Raw genomic sequence first — 17,434 nt, forward strand, 5'->3', positions numbered from 1 at the left:
TTGCCTTTGGCTGGGCTATTTCTCTTTTATTCTCCTGATATTCAGGCACATCTGTCTTGTGTATGATGATTTTCTCCATTGCTTCTGTGGTCATAAGTTTATCTTCCCTGAACAGCTGGGTTAAAAATCCTATTCCATTTTCTTCTAGTTATTTTATAGATAAATACAGTGGAACCTTAAAGCAGTGGCCTTTATGCTCTGAAATTAATAACTGCAGAACTTTCTACTATGAGTGCAATTTGCTCGGATAGCTCCCAAGGTGGACCTGGCCACATCACAAAATGACAAATTCCAAAGAACAGCTACTCATCTCCCATCAGGAGTGAAGGTGGACATGGTGTCTGAGGACTGAAACTTCAAACTCTTCCTAAAGGGGCTCGGCACCCTAAAATTCTCTCCATTACCAGTGTTGGCACTTATATGTCAACAATCTTACTTAAATTTTGAGCAATAAAGGTTATCAATATACAAAAAGCAAGAAGCTGAAGAAATATACTGTCACCCAAGAGTACAAAAGCCAAACCAAATGGCTATAGAGGCATTTCATCTACTTTTACTTTTTTCTTTTTGAGATGGGGTCTTGCTATGTTGCCCAGGCTGGTTTTGAACTCCTGGCCTCAAGCAATCCTCTCACCTCAGCTTCCCAAGTAGCTGGAATTACAGGTGCATGCCACCAGACCTGGCTTCACCTAATTATTTTTCATATATTGAAACTCTATGGAAAATTTCAATAGCTTTCCCCAATAGATAGACAACAGAGAAAAAACAATACGATAAAGGAAAAAAAAAAAAGCATACGTGTATTCATTTACAAAATTTAGATCGCTCTGGCCAGCCGCAGTGGTTCATGCCTGTAATCCCAGCACTTTGGGAGGCTGAGGTGGGTGGATCACGAGGTCAGGAGATCAAGACCAGCCTGGCTAACACAGTGAAACCCCGTCTCTACCAAAAATACAAAAAATTAGCCAGGCGTGGTGGTGGGTGCCTGTAGTCCCAGCTACTCAGGAGGCTGAGGTAGAAGAATGGCATGAATCTGGGAAGCAGAGCTTGCACTGAGCCGAGATCAAGCCACTGCACTCCAGCCTGGGCAACAGAGTGAGACTCTGTCTCAAAAAAAAAAAAAAATTTTTTTTTAGATTGCTCTGTATAGATTTTTACGTATCTACATCTGTAATACACAGGGAAAAAAACCCAAAAGTAAATTCACTGAAAGGTTAACAGTGGTTATCTGTAGGGAGGTACAATTGTAGGTAATTTTAATTTTCTTTATACATTTTTTGCAATATAAACTTGCATTATGGAATTTATATAAATAAATTAAACTTCTTTGTACACCCATACACAAAAGCCATACTTCTTTTAAAAATTTGAATTATTTTTAAATGAAGGTAGAAAAGATTCTGTTGAATCAAACGCTACTAATTAATCATGCTAAAGTACCTCAACTTTTATTTAGGTCACTGCTCACTACACACAAGTCCTACATTTTTTTTTTCATACATACAGGCTTCCTATCATTTATAACAGTAAGTCCACAGAGATTCATTATAATACAATAAAGAATATTATCAAAATACCATAAACTTTCAACTGCCTTTGTTCAAGGTTACGGTCTCAAATTACTTATAAACTAATCTGCAATGAGGTCTACATAAAAGTGAAATGATGGTATCATAGTTAAGTGTTGTGTCATTTTATCACTGCCAGTTAATGTAATGGTATTTATCTAAAAGGAACTTTTTATAAAACTTAACTATTCTTTAAAATACTCTAGCAGGAAAAATAAAGTGGTGGGGGAAATAAAAACAGATAAAACAAGAACAATGGAAAGTTGGAATTGTTAAAGTAAGGTGATGGATATAGGGTTGCATTACTATTCTATTTTGCATATATTTGAAAATTTTCCATTATACGATGTTTTGAAAAGGTGATAAGAAAAATGAAAAGAAATATAAACCTGTGCACAATCATTCATCATATCAACTAACGTGACACAATTAAGCTAATAGCCACTTTTTCTTTTTCTTTTTTCTGAGACACAGTCTCGCTCTGCTGCCCAGGCTGGAGTGCAGTGGGGCTATCTTGGCTCACTGCAGCCTCCCGCTCCTAGGATCAAGCAATTATCCTGCCTTAGCCTCCTAAGTAGCTGGGACTACAGTCACGCGCCACCATGCCCAGCTAATTTTTGTGTTATTAGTAGAGATGGAGTTTCACCATGTTGGCCAGGCTGCTCTAGAACTCCTGACCTCAAGTGATCCACCCACCTTGGCCTCCCAAAGTGCTGGGATTACAGGCATGGGCCACCAGGCCCCGCCCAGTTTTTCCTTTTTAACACATCAGGGTGACTATTTCAAAGTAACCATTCTACCTGAAAATTCCAATAGAATTCTGACTCTCTACTTTTTCTTTAATAGGCAAGACAGAGTATACACATGTAAAATCTTTCAAGAAAAAAAATTGTCTTTCATATGCATCTACAGATTTGATTCGGATTTCAGACTATCCTTCCTGGGCCAGATTCAGAACCAAGATAGTCAGCTAACAGAGCACTACCTGGCTTGTGACATTTAAAAACTAAAGCCAGACGCATGCTAACTCAAGCAGCGGCAAGACCCTAGTCGAGGAGTCTCATTCTGTGTGACACGGAGGAAGAGCCCTGCCACTTTCTCTAAGAGGAAAGCAAACTGGTCTGTACCCAAGTAAGCTGCAGAGCAAAAAACCTCAGCACTCAAAGGAAGTAGGCAACCAAAACCACCATCATTTATTTGAGAGTCTGTTCTCTATAACAGCTGCAGAGGATGACAGGGATACTAAGGATCTGGGATCCCCAAACTGATGACTTCTCAGTGCATCAAAAGCGAAATTTAAACGTAACCTCGCCTCACTTTTATAAGGCACAATTAAAGAGTTTTCATTGTCACAAATGATCCTCCTATTTCCCCAGAGAAGGTTGGCAAAGCCTGTTTTATTTCCATTTTACAGGTGTAGAAACTGAGGTTCAGGGCTGTCAGAAGACTTGCTCTTAAACAAGTCTTCTGACTTCAAGGACAGTATTCTTTTCACTACCCAACACTCCCCTTGGAGTGTGTCTATGAGGGGAAGGAGGAGAGGAGAGAAAGAAAGTGAAGCAGGGCAGAAAACAGGGGGAATCTGCGTTATGTCTAGCACTTCCTGAGTTTCAAAACACCCAAAGTTATTTTCTTATTATCCATGAGGTTTGGCCTAGTCTTTGCTACAAGCGTGGATTTAACTGTACTTCATTTACATCCATATTTTTGTAGGCTTGCTTTCTCTGCTTTCTGAGTTCTCAGAGAAGTCTCCTAACAATTCACTTAACCTAAGAAATAGGAACAATTAACTTTTTTTAAACCAGGAGGGACCGTCACAGCCGTGTGGCTGGGAGGTTTGCTGCTGGTCCTCTCTCCATATATCAAGACGGCGCAAAGGAAGAGGAGTCGGCAGAGCGACTGTCACAGCCCCCAACTCCCCGGGGCTGCTTAACCTAGTAGGAGAGCAAAGCCTACCTCTCTGACTTCGTGAAGCTGGCCGGAATACTGACTCTTGGCTCTTCGGGCGGCTGCAGGCGACTTGTGATGCGTGATTGTGACAACACCGGGGGCCCCCACACTGAGGTGTCTCTGGCTACAGGGAGACGCAGAATTGGGTGTTCCATGTGGGAGCAAAGTGAGACTTCGGCTTCGGGAGCTTGGAGCACTCTAGAATAAGCAACAGGTGTCAAAACTCAACAACTGACCTGCAGAACACAACTAAGTGTTGGCTTCTATTCATTTTGGACCTCTTCAACTTTCCCCTTCCTCTCTTTAGGGAGCTGAAGGTATGAAGGAGGTATAACAACACTGCATGCCCAAATCCCACAGATACTCACTGAACTGCCCTTCCTTAGCTGCCCTTCTGGTTTCATCTCCAATTGTGCTTCCTGTCCTACGCTATGGCCATAAACAACTATTCAAAATCCTGCCCCCCACCGTCCCCAACCCACACACCATGGACGCTCACGGAGCTCTGCCTCTCTACCTATTATTTCCTGTTCCTAGAATGCCCTTCCTCTGTGGCTGGTCAGCCTCTGCTGAACCTTCAAACTCAGCATGGTGTTCTCTGCTCTGTGAAGCATCTCCTTGGCTTTCTCGGCCTCTCTGCTGCTCTTATTCCACTGCATCAAGATTATATTGATTATCCAGTTACTTTCTTAAGAGATGCTTTCATGCTCATCTTTATATCCCCAAGGCCTGGCATATCACAATTGTTTAATTTATTAAGTGCTTAATAATGTCGTCTATGTGCACGAACTAAGCTGTCCACCAAGTATTCCTCATTTGTTAGTCCAGTGTTTACATTTCATCCTGTGGTAATATATAATCCAAATTACAATCTAGTTTATGACAAAGATGGCATCTCAACTTAGTGGAGATGAATTTTTCAGTAAATGTTGGGATAACTGGGAAGCCATCTGAATAACAAAGCTGGATTCATCTCTCAGATCACAGACCTCGAATGGATCAAAGATTTAAGAAAAACAAACAGTACTAGAAGAAAACACGTAACCATGGGGTAGGAAAGGCCTAACACTTTGAAATCCAAAAGCTATACCACAAAAGCTTAGCCGGGTGCGGTGGCTCACACCTGTAATCCCAGCACTTTGGGAGGCCAAGGAGGGTGGATCACCTGAGGTCAGGAGTTCAAGACCAGCCTGACCAACATGGAGAAACCCCATCTCTACTAAAAGTACAAAATTAGCCAGGCTTGGTGGCACATGCCTGTAATCGCAGCTACTCAGGAGGCTGAGGCAGGAGAATCACTTGAACCCAGGAGGCGGAGGTTGCAGTGAGCCGAGATCGTGCCATTGCACTCCAGCCTGGGCAATAAGAGCGAAACTCCATCTCAAAAAAAAAAAGAAAAGAAAAAAGAAAAGCTTGATAAATTTGATCACCTAAAAACTGGAAATTTCTGCAAAGGAAACAAACAGACCAACAAAATACCCCACTGCGACCACCAGCAAAGCCAAACTACAAACTAGGAAAAATGTAGAGCTGGAAATAATTATTAAAATGGGCCAAGGTATGAAGACAGCTTACAAAAAAAGAAATATAAATGGCTTTTAACACATAGGAAAATATGTTCAACTGTACTCAGAAGATAAATGTAAATTCAAACTACTTTAGATAACCATCTTTCACTCGTCAGATTGGCAAAAATTCAAAAGTCTGAGTAGACAATCTGTCAACAGGGCCACAGAGAAACGAGTTTGTGGAGGTAAAAAAGGTGGCAAAACCCTGAGAACAGCAATCGGCAGACCCATCACAGATACAAACACATCTCCCCCTGGCTCCAGCAAGCCCCTGTCTGGGAATGTATCCTCCAGACATACCTGCAGCTGGGTGAAATGCTATATGTCCCTGTTAGTCACCGCAGCACTATGTTTGATGGCAAAGGACAGAAAACAACCCAAATGTCCGTCAGCATGGGACAGACATAATAAATTAATGGTACATAATAAATTATGGTACATCTATGTAATGGAATACTACCAAGCTGTAAGAGAATAATGAGAGAGGTCTCTATGAATTGATCTGGAAATATCTCTCAGCTATACAGTTAAGTGAAGGAAGGCACATAATTGTTCTATAGTATGCAAAATACAGCTTTTCCAACATGAGGTAAATACGCATTTTTGTTATTTAGCTTGTTGAAAATTATTTGTTTAAAACAAACATACTGTGGAAGGATACATATAAAACTATAAAGTGGCTGCTTATTTGTGGAGAAGCAGGGAATGAGAGGATAGAAACAGAGAAGAGGGGAGATTTTTTCACTGTATACTTTTTATATTCTTTCACTTTGAACTATATGTATGTATTCCCTATTGAAAACATTTTAATTTTGCATAAAATTTACATTCTAATTTTTCCTATACTTCATCTCAGCTTGAGAAAAGGCAAGTTAGATAATGTGGAAATCATCTAGTTCCTACAGTTCAAACATTTACTGAATACCTACTATGTGCCTAGGAAAATATCTACTCTGTAGTGTCAGGAAGAAAACAAAATGTATGAGACAGTTTTTTACCATAGATACCTATAATATTGCTGGGGATATAAGATGCACATATACAGAGACAGACGGAGGGAAACATACACAGATGCACACTTACAAGATGGTGCATAACAGGAGCTAATTTGGCAATACAGCCAGAAAATGTCAAAGAAGTGAGCTCATCTCATCACGGCAGGATGTTCCAAGGGTGATGGGCCTGAAGCCTGAGTAGGCCTTGGGAAGCTAGACAGGCAAGGCAGCACACTACATAGCAACCCAACAGTCTGGATACCCTAGGTAGTCTTAGCCTCAGGCCTCGGCTAACAGGCACAGCTCTAAAAACTGTTAAATGTTAATGATCCATCATTTTACAGATCACCAGGGGATGAAGGAGTGGGGCGAAAGCCAGGGTAGAAATCAGAGTTTGGGTTTACCTTGAAATACCGCAGATTGTAAAGATTCTCTGGATTTGACTTGGACATAATGAATTGGAATGCAGATAAAGATAGGAAATAACCATATAATAATCACCTACTTTCAGCTTCAATCTTTTCACTTGGAGAGTAGAGGGAGAAAGAGGATATTTCTTTAATAACAGTAAATTTGCCTAAGTATTAAGAGTCCACTGAAATATATTTTGACTGTCAGCGAGGCTTATTCCAGTCCAGGAAAAGGCAGATTTTTCCCTGGACTTTGAAGCCAGACAGATAAGTTTCATTCTTCATACACACACCTCTATCCCCACACTCCTCCCCTACCAAACCCCTGCTCTTGCCATGTGATCTGGGGTGAGTTATTTAAGCTTTCTCATTAAACATCAATTTCCTAATCTTTAAAAAGAGAAATAATAATATTGACCCTTAAAAGTCACCATGAAGTTTAAATTAGATTATGCATATAAAATACTTAGCACAGTGCCTGACATGCAGAAGCTGCATGGACAAAGTTTGTTTCTTAATATCACTGAAAACTTGAACAATGAAAACCTTATGGATTTTTAAAATGTTAAGAAGTTGCTTAGCACAAAATCATAAGCAGTCGCTGAGTCACTGACCTTCTTATTTTCTACAAGGTCAGACTGGTCAGAAGCCCAAAACATAATTAAATACTTACAGGGTCAGCCATTAAATATCAAGATTGTAGGGAAAACACGCACGCGCGCGCGCACACACACACACACACACACACACACACACTCTTCTAATTCTGAGTAGAAATGAGGACTCTTCAGAAATCAGAGAGGAAAACAGCTCTGGCAATAGACACCTTTGCCTGTAGCAGTATCACCATGAATGGCAATAAATCAAGAAATTCACCCAAGAGCAAAATTATTCCACGGTGGATGTCTAAAACCATGATCATAATTACTTAATGGCTGTCATTTGAATTTACAAGCAGTAACTTTGAGTCAAAAAACCTTTAATTTTCCATTAACTGGGGATTTTCACAGTGTAATTCACATCCATGCCTTCTTTCAGGATAAACACGAGCAAAAAAGTCTTACCCTTCATAAATCCCACAGGTAATCAGTCATTACAAGAACAAGTGAGAAAAGGCAGCAAATTGCAAGCACTATAAACGAGCAGGCTGTGTTTCCAAAAGGCAACCTGTCTACAATCTCCAGGTTTTGTTTCAAAATTATGCTTCCATGTCATAAAAGCCTATCTTCGCTATTAATTTAAAATATTAACAGAGTCCGAGAAACAACATGGCAGGTTTTTGTTCCAAATATTTACTTCAATGGGGGCAACTAGAAACACCAAGTGTGCCATCTGTGGAAAATTCGGAGTCGAGAGCAAGTTTCTTCATCCTTTGCTTAGGAGAATCGTCCCTCACACAGCCATCAGTGTTCATCTGGCTACTCCTTATGTCCCCTTGCTTTGTAAGCACCTGGCTGATGATGCGGGACAGCAAAAAAGAGGGTGGGAGCAGGTGAGACCAAGTGCTGATGCTCACAGCCTGTCCAGGCATCTGCATACAATCACACAGGCCTCTTGGTCTTTCACTACATTCTCATGGAATGATTCCTAAATTTCCCAAGGTTGCAAAGAGAAGACAAAACACACACATGCTTTGAATCTACTGGCCAAAACTGCCATTTGGGAAAGGCGTGCTTGGAAAAGGAGAGGAATCACTAGAAACAATCTGTCCAATCAAGGTAATCGGGCAACAAGCCTGGGAGATAGAAGCCTAGTGTGAGAAAGCTTAGGGCAACAAGCACTGGACCATCCACAGGCCCTGTACCCATCCAATACTATGGACAGTGTGGGGAGTGATTAACAGCACACCTTCTCAAGTCAACTGCCTGAGTTCAAATCTGGGCTCCAACACTTGCAAGCTGTGTAACCTAGAAAATGTAGGTATCTTCCATTCTAAAGTTTAATATTACCTACTTCATTGGGTTGTTGGAGAATGATATGAGAAAAGACACATAAAGCATGTGTCATAAAGTATGCGATAAATACTATCATTAATAAATTAATAAAATGAGGTCTTCAAGCCTCATTATAGGGGAATGGTTGTTAAGTGGTCCCTGAATGAACTATATGGCCATTTTGGTCCTTGGTATCTTAAGCAGTGACAGTCTTAAGGCTTCCTTAACTTTAAAAGATAGTCATCCTAATTACTAAAAAACCACTTGCTTCAGAGAAAAAAAATGCTCTTAAAATATGATTTCACATTTTCAGAAACCCACCTGTTACAGAAAGCAAAGTTCCCTATAAATTAATCCAATCTACATGGGTTACCCAAAAAAATAATTAGTATTTAAACTAATGGAAAGTTTCCCTTAATACTTGCGATAAGCAAAGTTCCAAATAGAAAAGATCAGCTGGTCCTAAAAACCTCTTAAGACATGTATCAAAAGTTTGTAATTGCTGAGCTAGAATTAAAAGGAGGCAAGGGAGGGAAGGGGGTTTAAGATTTCAAATAGACATTTGACACAACCACTTCTACTGTAGAAAATTTTTCTGACGTGAAAAATTTCTGAGCGTCAACTAATTGTAACAACATTCAAATGACATTTACTTTGGAACATATTTTCCTCACTTCCTTGAATTCCTTCACAGCAAGGAGGAAAAAAAGATACTATATTTCAGAAAAAAATAGCCCAAGGCAAACAGAAAAAAATCAAACAAGTCTGGTAATGTATTTTGAAAAACAAATTTAACCAACTAAAATCATTTGATTATATTTCTTCTCTTCCTCTAAAACAATTGTGCCATATCTAAATATGTGAAAGCTAAGGATAAAAATCCTTTTCCTCTAAAAGTAAATAGACTTCAAAATCAACAAAAAGAAAAAGCGTAACAATTTTTAAAATAGTATATTGAGGGCCTTAAAATTAGCTGGAATTTCACTTTCCTGATAGTCAACCTCCGAATAAAATGTGAACTGCTTTTTAAATGAATCTATTCCAGTATTTTGCTTAATCGCTTCATATTGACCTCCTCATTTGCATTTTTTGTTTTTTAGTTGTCTATTCTTTCAAGCTTAAACAGACCTAAAGTAGAAGTAAGATTCTTAAAACTGGGAAATTTTCCAAGTTCGTTTCCATGATTAGCTTTTCAAATTTGTTCCCGCTCTCTCTACTTTTCCAAATTCCTGTTTTCATCCAGAAATACGAGTTTCAACATTAAGTAACCAGGCATAGAAAATTTCTTCCATTGCCATCTTCAAATCTTTAATATATCTTAAACATTTTTCACTAACTGTACACCAATACCCTCTCAAATGGCAATATAAATGCATGCAAATGTGTGTGCAAATGAAAAATCGTGGTTCTTCCAGAGACGAAGTCTCCAGCCTGCTTCTAAACACACTGTCCTGAATCTATGAGTATGCACGCAAATGCCAGATTTCTGAAAAATTGTCACAAGCAAATGCATATATTTCATTTCCTGCAAATAGTGGGAAACAAAACTTGACATTTTCTGCGCTTTTTTCCCCCATCATTTTCAACTCCTCCCATCCACCAATCATCTAACCCCCCTCCTCCACCCCCCTGCCAATAAATCCTGCTGACTCTTCCTTAACAGTTAATTCAACTGCTCTAGAATCCCTAGCCAGTCTCCAGGGCAAACCTGAAGGTCCCAGGTCAACTGAAAGCACTGTCCTTGGGCATCTGACCCCCTTATCGCACACTACCCTTTTTTCTCCACTTTCCACAGATCCACCCAGAAGTGTCAAGTGTGACTTCAAAACCTTCCACCTTCTCCACTTTGCATCCTCCATCCACACCATTTGCTTGGGGCCTTGCAATTCCAAGTACCAAGACTCCTTTTGGATGCTTTATTTTGAAAACATGAAAAATTGTCTTTCTGCTGACAAAGCTCAATTCACTGCATTTCTCATGCTTTGGAACTATGCAATTTTAGAGCTAGATGGAATCTCAAGACATAATTCTAGGCTAGTCCTTTCCTTTTATAGATCTAAAGTCTACAGCTCCCAAAAGGTAAATGAATCATTCAAAACTCAGGCCCAAATTATAAATCTCATTCAAGACTCAACTCAGAAAACACCTGATTAGAGATTCAGCCCCTTCAGCTGGGCCTTCACATTTAAATAAAGACCTCATCATCCAAAATAGTATTAACACAGGGCACACTTTAAAATAGTTGATAGAAAGGAGGAAAGCTGATAACTGTTACACATTTTTATCTTTCTTCTTACCCAAAACTTCAATTTAACCACCGATCATCATAAACACACAACACACCTCTGAAAGTAGGGCAACTGTGTGCTATATTCCTAGAGTTACAGATCCCCAAAGAAAATAAATTTTATATATATATATATAGTAAGTAACATAACACAGAGACCTTTAAATGCTGAATTGCCATTTTAATAGAGAAAAAATCTGAAAACAAGGAATAAAAAGAAATTTTCTTAATTAGGTTACAAACCAAAAAATTACAGTAACCATCATATTTAAGTCATATTTAAGTTTTAACAAATTAGCTTCATTCCTTTTAATATTAGAAACAAGAATTCCACTACCACTGTCTACTGGAAGCACTAGCCAACAAAATAGGACTAGAAAACAATCACTGTAGATGTGACTGTTTTATTTCAAAAAAAAAAAAAAATCAATGGGTCTCACAATGTTGCCAGATATATGTTGAATTTAGAAAAACCAATAGCATTCCTTCATATCAATGATAACCAATCAGAAAATAGAAAATAAGATATCATTCACAATAGCAATAAAAACTATGATGTACAAGTATTAACCCAATAGGAGTATATGAGACCTTTATAGAGAAAAAAAAAATTTTAATCCATGAGAAGAAATCAATGCAGAATTGAGAAAATGGAAATACACATATCGGCTAAATGGATGGGACAACTTAATGTTGTAAAGATGTCAGTTCTCTCTAATTTGCTTTATAATTATTGTAATAAAAATTCCAGCAGGATTTTTTGAGCAACTCAACAAATTTATTCTAATATGTAAATAGACGAATAAAGCTTCATGAAAGATCAAGTTAATTTTGAAAATGTGAGCAAAAGGGAAGAACTCATCCAACCAGATACAAATATTAACAAAACCACAATGGAAATACGCACACATACAAACACATACATATATGTGCATATTACGGTCTAAATATTTGTGTCCCCTCCCCGCTGAAAAAGCTCATATATTGTGGCCGGGCACTGTGGCTCAAGCCTGTAATCCCAGCACTTTGGGAGGCTGAGGTGGGCGGATCACGAGGTCAGGAGATCGAGACCATCCTGGCTAACACGGTGAAACCCCGTCTCTACTAAAAATACAAAAAAATTAGCCGGGCGTGGTGGCGGCAGCCTGCAGTCCCAGCTACTTGGGAGACTGAAACAGGAGAATGGCGTGAACCCGGGAGGCGGAGCCTGCAGTGAGCCAAGATTGCGAGACTGCACTCCAGCCTGGGCGACAGAGCAAGACTCCGTCAAAAAAAAAAAAAAAAAAAAAACTCATATATTGAAATCCTAACCCCAAAGTGATGCTATTAGGTGGTAGGGCCTTGGAAGGTGATGAGGACATGAGGATTCACAGCCTCACTTGAGGTAAGTCACTCAGCTCTCTTCAACTGAGGTCCAAAAAGTCACCACAACTCTCTATGGAACACCATAACTGGGAGCTGAGTTAGCATCTTGGAAAAAAATTACTTTTTAATATCAAAGGCCAATATAGCATACTAATTCTCAGATACTTAAACAATAAGCTCATTAGGGCTAAACCACATGGAGCTAATACTTTAAATTGTTTATATGGTTTTTAATTAACTATTCCTAATAACAGGAGTAATGTTTGATGGCAGTATGTATACAGATGTCAAAAACAAAATGTAGACTACACCCCGCATAGCATTTAATGTGCATTACTCAGGAATCATCTGTCTCCACAGCTTACTGCTTCCCCTCAAGGATGGCCTTTCTCAGGCCAGAGATGGTATCTAACCAGCCATGGTGTATTCTGTTGAATTTGATACATGGCCTCACCTTGCAAAAGCTATGAATGCAGTAAATAAAGAACAATAAATCCCCCCAACCTCAATTTTTATCACCGGTTAAACCACTGCCTCTTCCCTGAAAACCTAATTTTAAAAATATCAACACTGATTCATTATTATCTCTTCTCCTTTTCCAAACAGGCAGAAGAGTCTGGAAAAGACATACATACCACCACACTTATCATACATAAACATGAAATGTCCAAAAAGCAACCTGGCACAACATCAACCAACTCACATTATTCAGAGATTCAGCAAGTATTTAATAAACATTTACTATGTGCCAGGCACTGCTCTCAGGAACAAAGTACAACAATAAGCAAAACAAATATTCCTGTCCTCACAGAAATGGCATCCTGGTGAGAGAAAGAGTTCCTCCCCACCCACCACCCCCTAAAAAGACAAATAGGTAAAATATGAAGCAGGGATAGAAAAAAAGAAAAAAAACTTGAGGAGGCTTTCCAATTTTAGGTAGGTGGCCAGAGAACGCTTCGTGAGAAGGTAACATTTGATTAAAGATGTCAACGAAGTAAAGGAGTGAGCCAGGCTACCTGGGTAAGAGCATTCTACATAGAATCTCAACAGAGCACAAAGGCCCTGGGGTGAGAGTCCACTTGGTGTGTTTGAGCAAGATGGACAGTGTGGCAGAGGTGGAAGTGAGCAAAGCATAAAGCAATATGGAGTTGAGGTCAACAGGTAAGGGATGGGAGAGACTAGTTCCTGAATTAGAAATTACAGACAACAGCCAGGCAAGCCAGATGCCTGGTACCACCTAAGGCTCATGCAGACACAGAGAATGACAAGCAAATTAGAAGAATGGGTTTCAATAAGCTTTCTCCTCAGGGTCATATTCAGATATTAAATTGTTATTTGCATACAATTTACTTATGTCTACATGGAATGGATCATTTCAACTGGATAATTTTCATCATAAAATTATATTACTACAGCCCTGAAGATGGGCTTTTCATGATTTATTCTATGCTCTATTTCTTCTCACGTCTCATTGTAATCGACCCAGAAGATACTTTATGCCAGTAACGAATCATAGAACAAAAGGTGAGTGCGTGCTGAGGAATTCTATAAATGATCACTCTGGAACATGGGGACAAGGGCTCCTATTTTATATTTAAACATCTGTCTCCTACCAGTGGGTCAAACCAGCCACGGGATGGGAAGTCCAATGTCATTCTGAGAACATTTCAAGAAGCAAATTCGATTTTTCTTAAAATCAATAACTAATCTCTGACAGAGCACTCCTGTCTACTAAGAGATCATTATCTCCTTCCCAAATGCTCAGGCACAAAAATGCCAAGCTCAAAAGGGCACGCCTACTTGTGTTTCCAAATGTTTCATGCTAAAAAAATTAAATCACGACATCATCAACATGCCCAAGCGGCATGCAGACTCCTACAGGAGCTGTGGAATAAATCCCACTAATTACTATTCCAAGCTTGGTATTGCTGATGAAGTTAAGATAAAAATGCAAGATTTGCTAATAACACAGGAAGTCTGGCTAGATAGCACCTTACTAACCCACCTACAGTGATAGCCACAGGAGGCTACAGAAACCCTATAAGTCGTGCGTCCATGAGGCAATTTTCCTAAAAACACTGTATTTGGCCAGGACCTTAGAAGCTCTTGATATTTGGCTTCCTCTTTTCTCCTGTGCTTTTTATAAGTATGGAACACAAACACAGGTGTCTTATATACCTAGATTTAACCCCTCCCTAATTTTCAGTAAGGCACTTTTGCCAAAGCAGAAATAAACTGTAGGCTCACAGGCTTATGCTAACACTAAGTTAGGCTTTTTGTTGTTGTTGTTGTTGTTGTTGTTGTTGTTTTTGAGACGGAGTTTCGCTCTTGTAGCCCAGGCTGGAGTGCAATGGCGTGATCTCGGCTCACCACAACCTCCGCCTCCTAGGTTCAAGCGATTTTCTTGCCTCAGCCTCCCGTGTAGCTGGGATTACAGGCATGTGCCACCATGCCCGGCTAATTTTGTATTTTTAGTAGAGACGGGGTTTCTCCATGTTGGTCAGGCTGGTCTCAAATTCCCGACCTCAGGTGATCCACCCGCCTCGGCCTCCCAAAGTGTTGGGATTATAGGCGTGAGCCACCGCACCTGGCCTAGGCTTATTTTTAAAACACAAATATGTTTAGATCCTGTCTTGGACTTTTAAGAATCCTGAATCCAGACATAGGACTTGAGTAAACAGAGCCAACAAGATTCATTTACTTATTTTTATTTACTTATTTTTCTACTAATTTCTGAAGCACAAAGGAAAGCGCCTGACTCACTCTCAGATCTCTCCATTTTTACCAATGAATTCAAGACAGGGGATCTTTAGCAGTATTTGTGGTTTAGGCACTAGGCTGCTGTCATTCCAGTCACTGAAATCTGCAGAAAGTGTGTGGATGGAGCCATTAGAAACAACCCAGGCGAGGCTTAGGCTATTTTAAACGAGAAGATATTTGTGTTGCCCCATCTCAGGATTTCAGGTAGCAGAGTTAGAAAAGCTGTAGTAGATGCTTTCGATGTCCTCAATTTAACCAACTAATTGGATGTCCCACCACATTTCTTCCAAAACCTACTGACATGCATTCTAGTGCTGACTCAAAGCTTTTCTCTAGTTATGCCTGCACACTCTGCCCCCACCAGCTGAGCTGGGTATTTACAAACAGCCAACGGTATTTAGTCCCTACTGTATTTGTGCTGCTGTACTTATTATTTTAGTTACACAATTTAAATAACAAAGAAACCAATAAAAGTATGAAAATAATTGTCTTTATGAAACTAAGCTGTATAATTTGAAAAATATCAATAAAAGTGAGCTGCTAAAAACAGCCATTGAATTAGGTACAGGCATGACAACTAAAAAAGAGTAAAAACTATCTCTAAAAACCTAGAAGCGTTCTGTAATCAGGCTGCCCTATTCTTTAAACAAATCAAAACAGGAAATTATAGGTAATACATAATAGATACGCTTTACATCAGGGAGATGATGCAGAAACTCGAGCAGCAAGCCCACGCTTGATGAATGAGCCTTGGAACTTTATATCTAAAGACTGGTGGGTAAAGATTCTAAGTTAAAATGACACACACACTTAAGGTCTGTATACATAATGGTTGGTGATTTCGCTGTTTTGATTAAGGAATGATGTCACCATATCACCTTAGCTAAGACTTAGGACTTCTCTTGAAGTATCTCAGCCCTATGATCATAGAACCCTGGAGTATCCCTAATGTGTGAGCTCTAAGAATGCAGTTTCCATAAATTCACCAGTGCAAATACTGGCTCAGCAAAGAGCTTCTGGGCTTATTACAGAAGTGGCATTGGCTAACAGGTGTCAATACCTGAGCAAGTTGGCTCTGTGTTAATACAGGGAGGAAGACAGGGTGATCCTTACAAGAAATGCAAAAGAAAAGTTGTTGGGCTTTACATAAAACACAAAAGCTCCTACTATGGCTTCTGACCCAGCATGTCACAGTCATAACAGACGTTAGAGCACATGAAGAAGAAAATTAAACTCTTATCACTCCTTGCATGGTAGTACATGAGAGTTTTTTTCTCATTTCTTCCTGTCCCCAGAGACTCTACTACCTGCTGAAGAGTCCAAATTATTCATTTTTTAAGAGTTTCATCTTGTGTTAAAATCTAATTGGATTCCTACAGCTTTAACAGACTTAGTGGCTTTAAGTCTAACGGATCAACTGGCCTAATTCCATCAAAACTGATACGGGAAGAGCAAAAGAGAAGTTATGGAGTTGGGGACAAAAATATGACCTTCACCCAGAGCCAGGCTGAGAATACGTTCCATAATAGAACGCTATCATTTTGGGATATTCCTAAAACTTTGATTTAGGTTTAGATACAGGAGGTGGCTATAAGCAGCGACAAAGAGAGAGATGAAAAAATGTGGAAATTACACATGCTGGACACATTGTGTGTCCTGCCTTACACCTCTCAATCCACATTTTAACTCCTGGCTGCTGAGCCAACTACTGGTACACAGACAGCATGAGGCCTTGGCTGTGCTATTTACCTCCTACCTTCTGACCCAGGACTCTTCTACAGAAGCCTGTTTGGAAAGTCCACAGCAACTGTTCAGCCAAGTACAAGTGCAAATCTAGGCATGCAAGAGAGAGTTAACCCCACCTACCTCCCACCTTAGGGCAGCCCTTGATCAATGGGAGATGGGTGCCAGGAGATGATAATCCCATTACCTGTGTCTGGGGTAGAGAATTCTGAAGCACATTCTGTGTGGTTCCTACAAGGGTAGCCAGTGGGATTTGGCTTAAATTGCCCACAGCTGTAATCAGCACAAAAGCACACCTCCTGGGGTTCCTCCTCTCTTTCCATATTTTGTTCCTCTTGCTCTCCTTATTCTGCTCTTCTGGGATGACATTCCTGCACCCAAGCTTTCATCCCTGAGGCTCTGCCTTCTGGGAGAACCCATCTAAAACAATAAATACCCATTGTTTCAGAGTGCTAGACAGTGGCAAAATGGTATGCTTGCTTTAATCTGACATCTCTGATCATTGTTGGCCCTCCTTCCTTTCCTGCCCCAATTTATTCTCTCTATAGGTTAAAGTTCCAGTTGGCATAACAGCAAAGTTCCTTTCCTCCTCAAGTCTATCAAGAGCTACATTGAGGAATACAGAGATGCATTTCCAGACAAAGGACCAATCTAGACACTGTAAATAGAGCATATCTAATAATAAGTTCACGATTGGGTATCTCCAAGACATATACCCCGTGCTCAGGGAGTCACATGTTAACAGCTCCACAGTCACTGGTGGCCCTGGACCATTAGTTCTAAATCAAACACAGGCAGCAGCCGTGAGTGCAGATGCTCTGAGCAGAGAGAGGGCAGATGAGGCAAGGGACAGG

The 17,434-nt window shown here is 39.9% G+C and overlaps 1 protein-coding gene across 7 annotated transcripts in view; it reads right to left on the minus strand.

Annotated features, from left to right (window-relative positions):
- OSBPL10 (oxysterol binding protein like 10) overlaps positions 1-17,434 on the minus strand; it is a 418,377-nt gene that overhangs the window by 166,711 nt on the left and 234,232 nt on the right. For 5 of the 7 annotated variants that reach the window (XM_055383346.2, XM_019023909.4, XM_055383345.2 and 2 more), the window contains one exon: positions 3,525-3,716. The exons of the other annotated variants lie outside the window; for them this stretch is intronic. In XM_055383346.2, the coding sequence (XP_055239321.1) occupies positions 3,525-3,716 (192 nt within the window). The remainder of the gene's footprint in view (positions 1-3,524; positions 3,717-17,434) is intronic. 7 annotated transcript variants of the gene reach the window in all.

This window comes from Gorilla gorilla, chromosome 2, assembly GCF_029281585.2.
Source record: "Gorilla gorilla gorilla isolate KB3781 chromosome 2, NHGRI_mGorGor1-v2.1_pri, whole genome shotgun sequence".
NCBI lineage: Eukaryota > Metazoa > Chordata > Mammalia > Primates > Hominidae > Gorilla > Gorilla gorilla.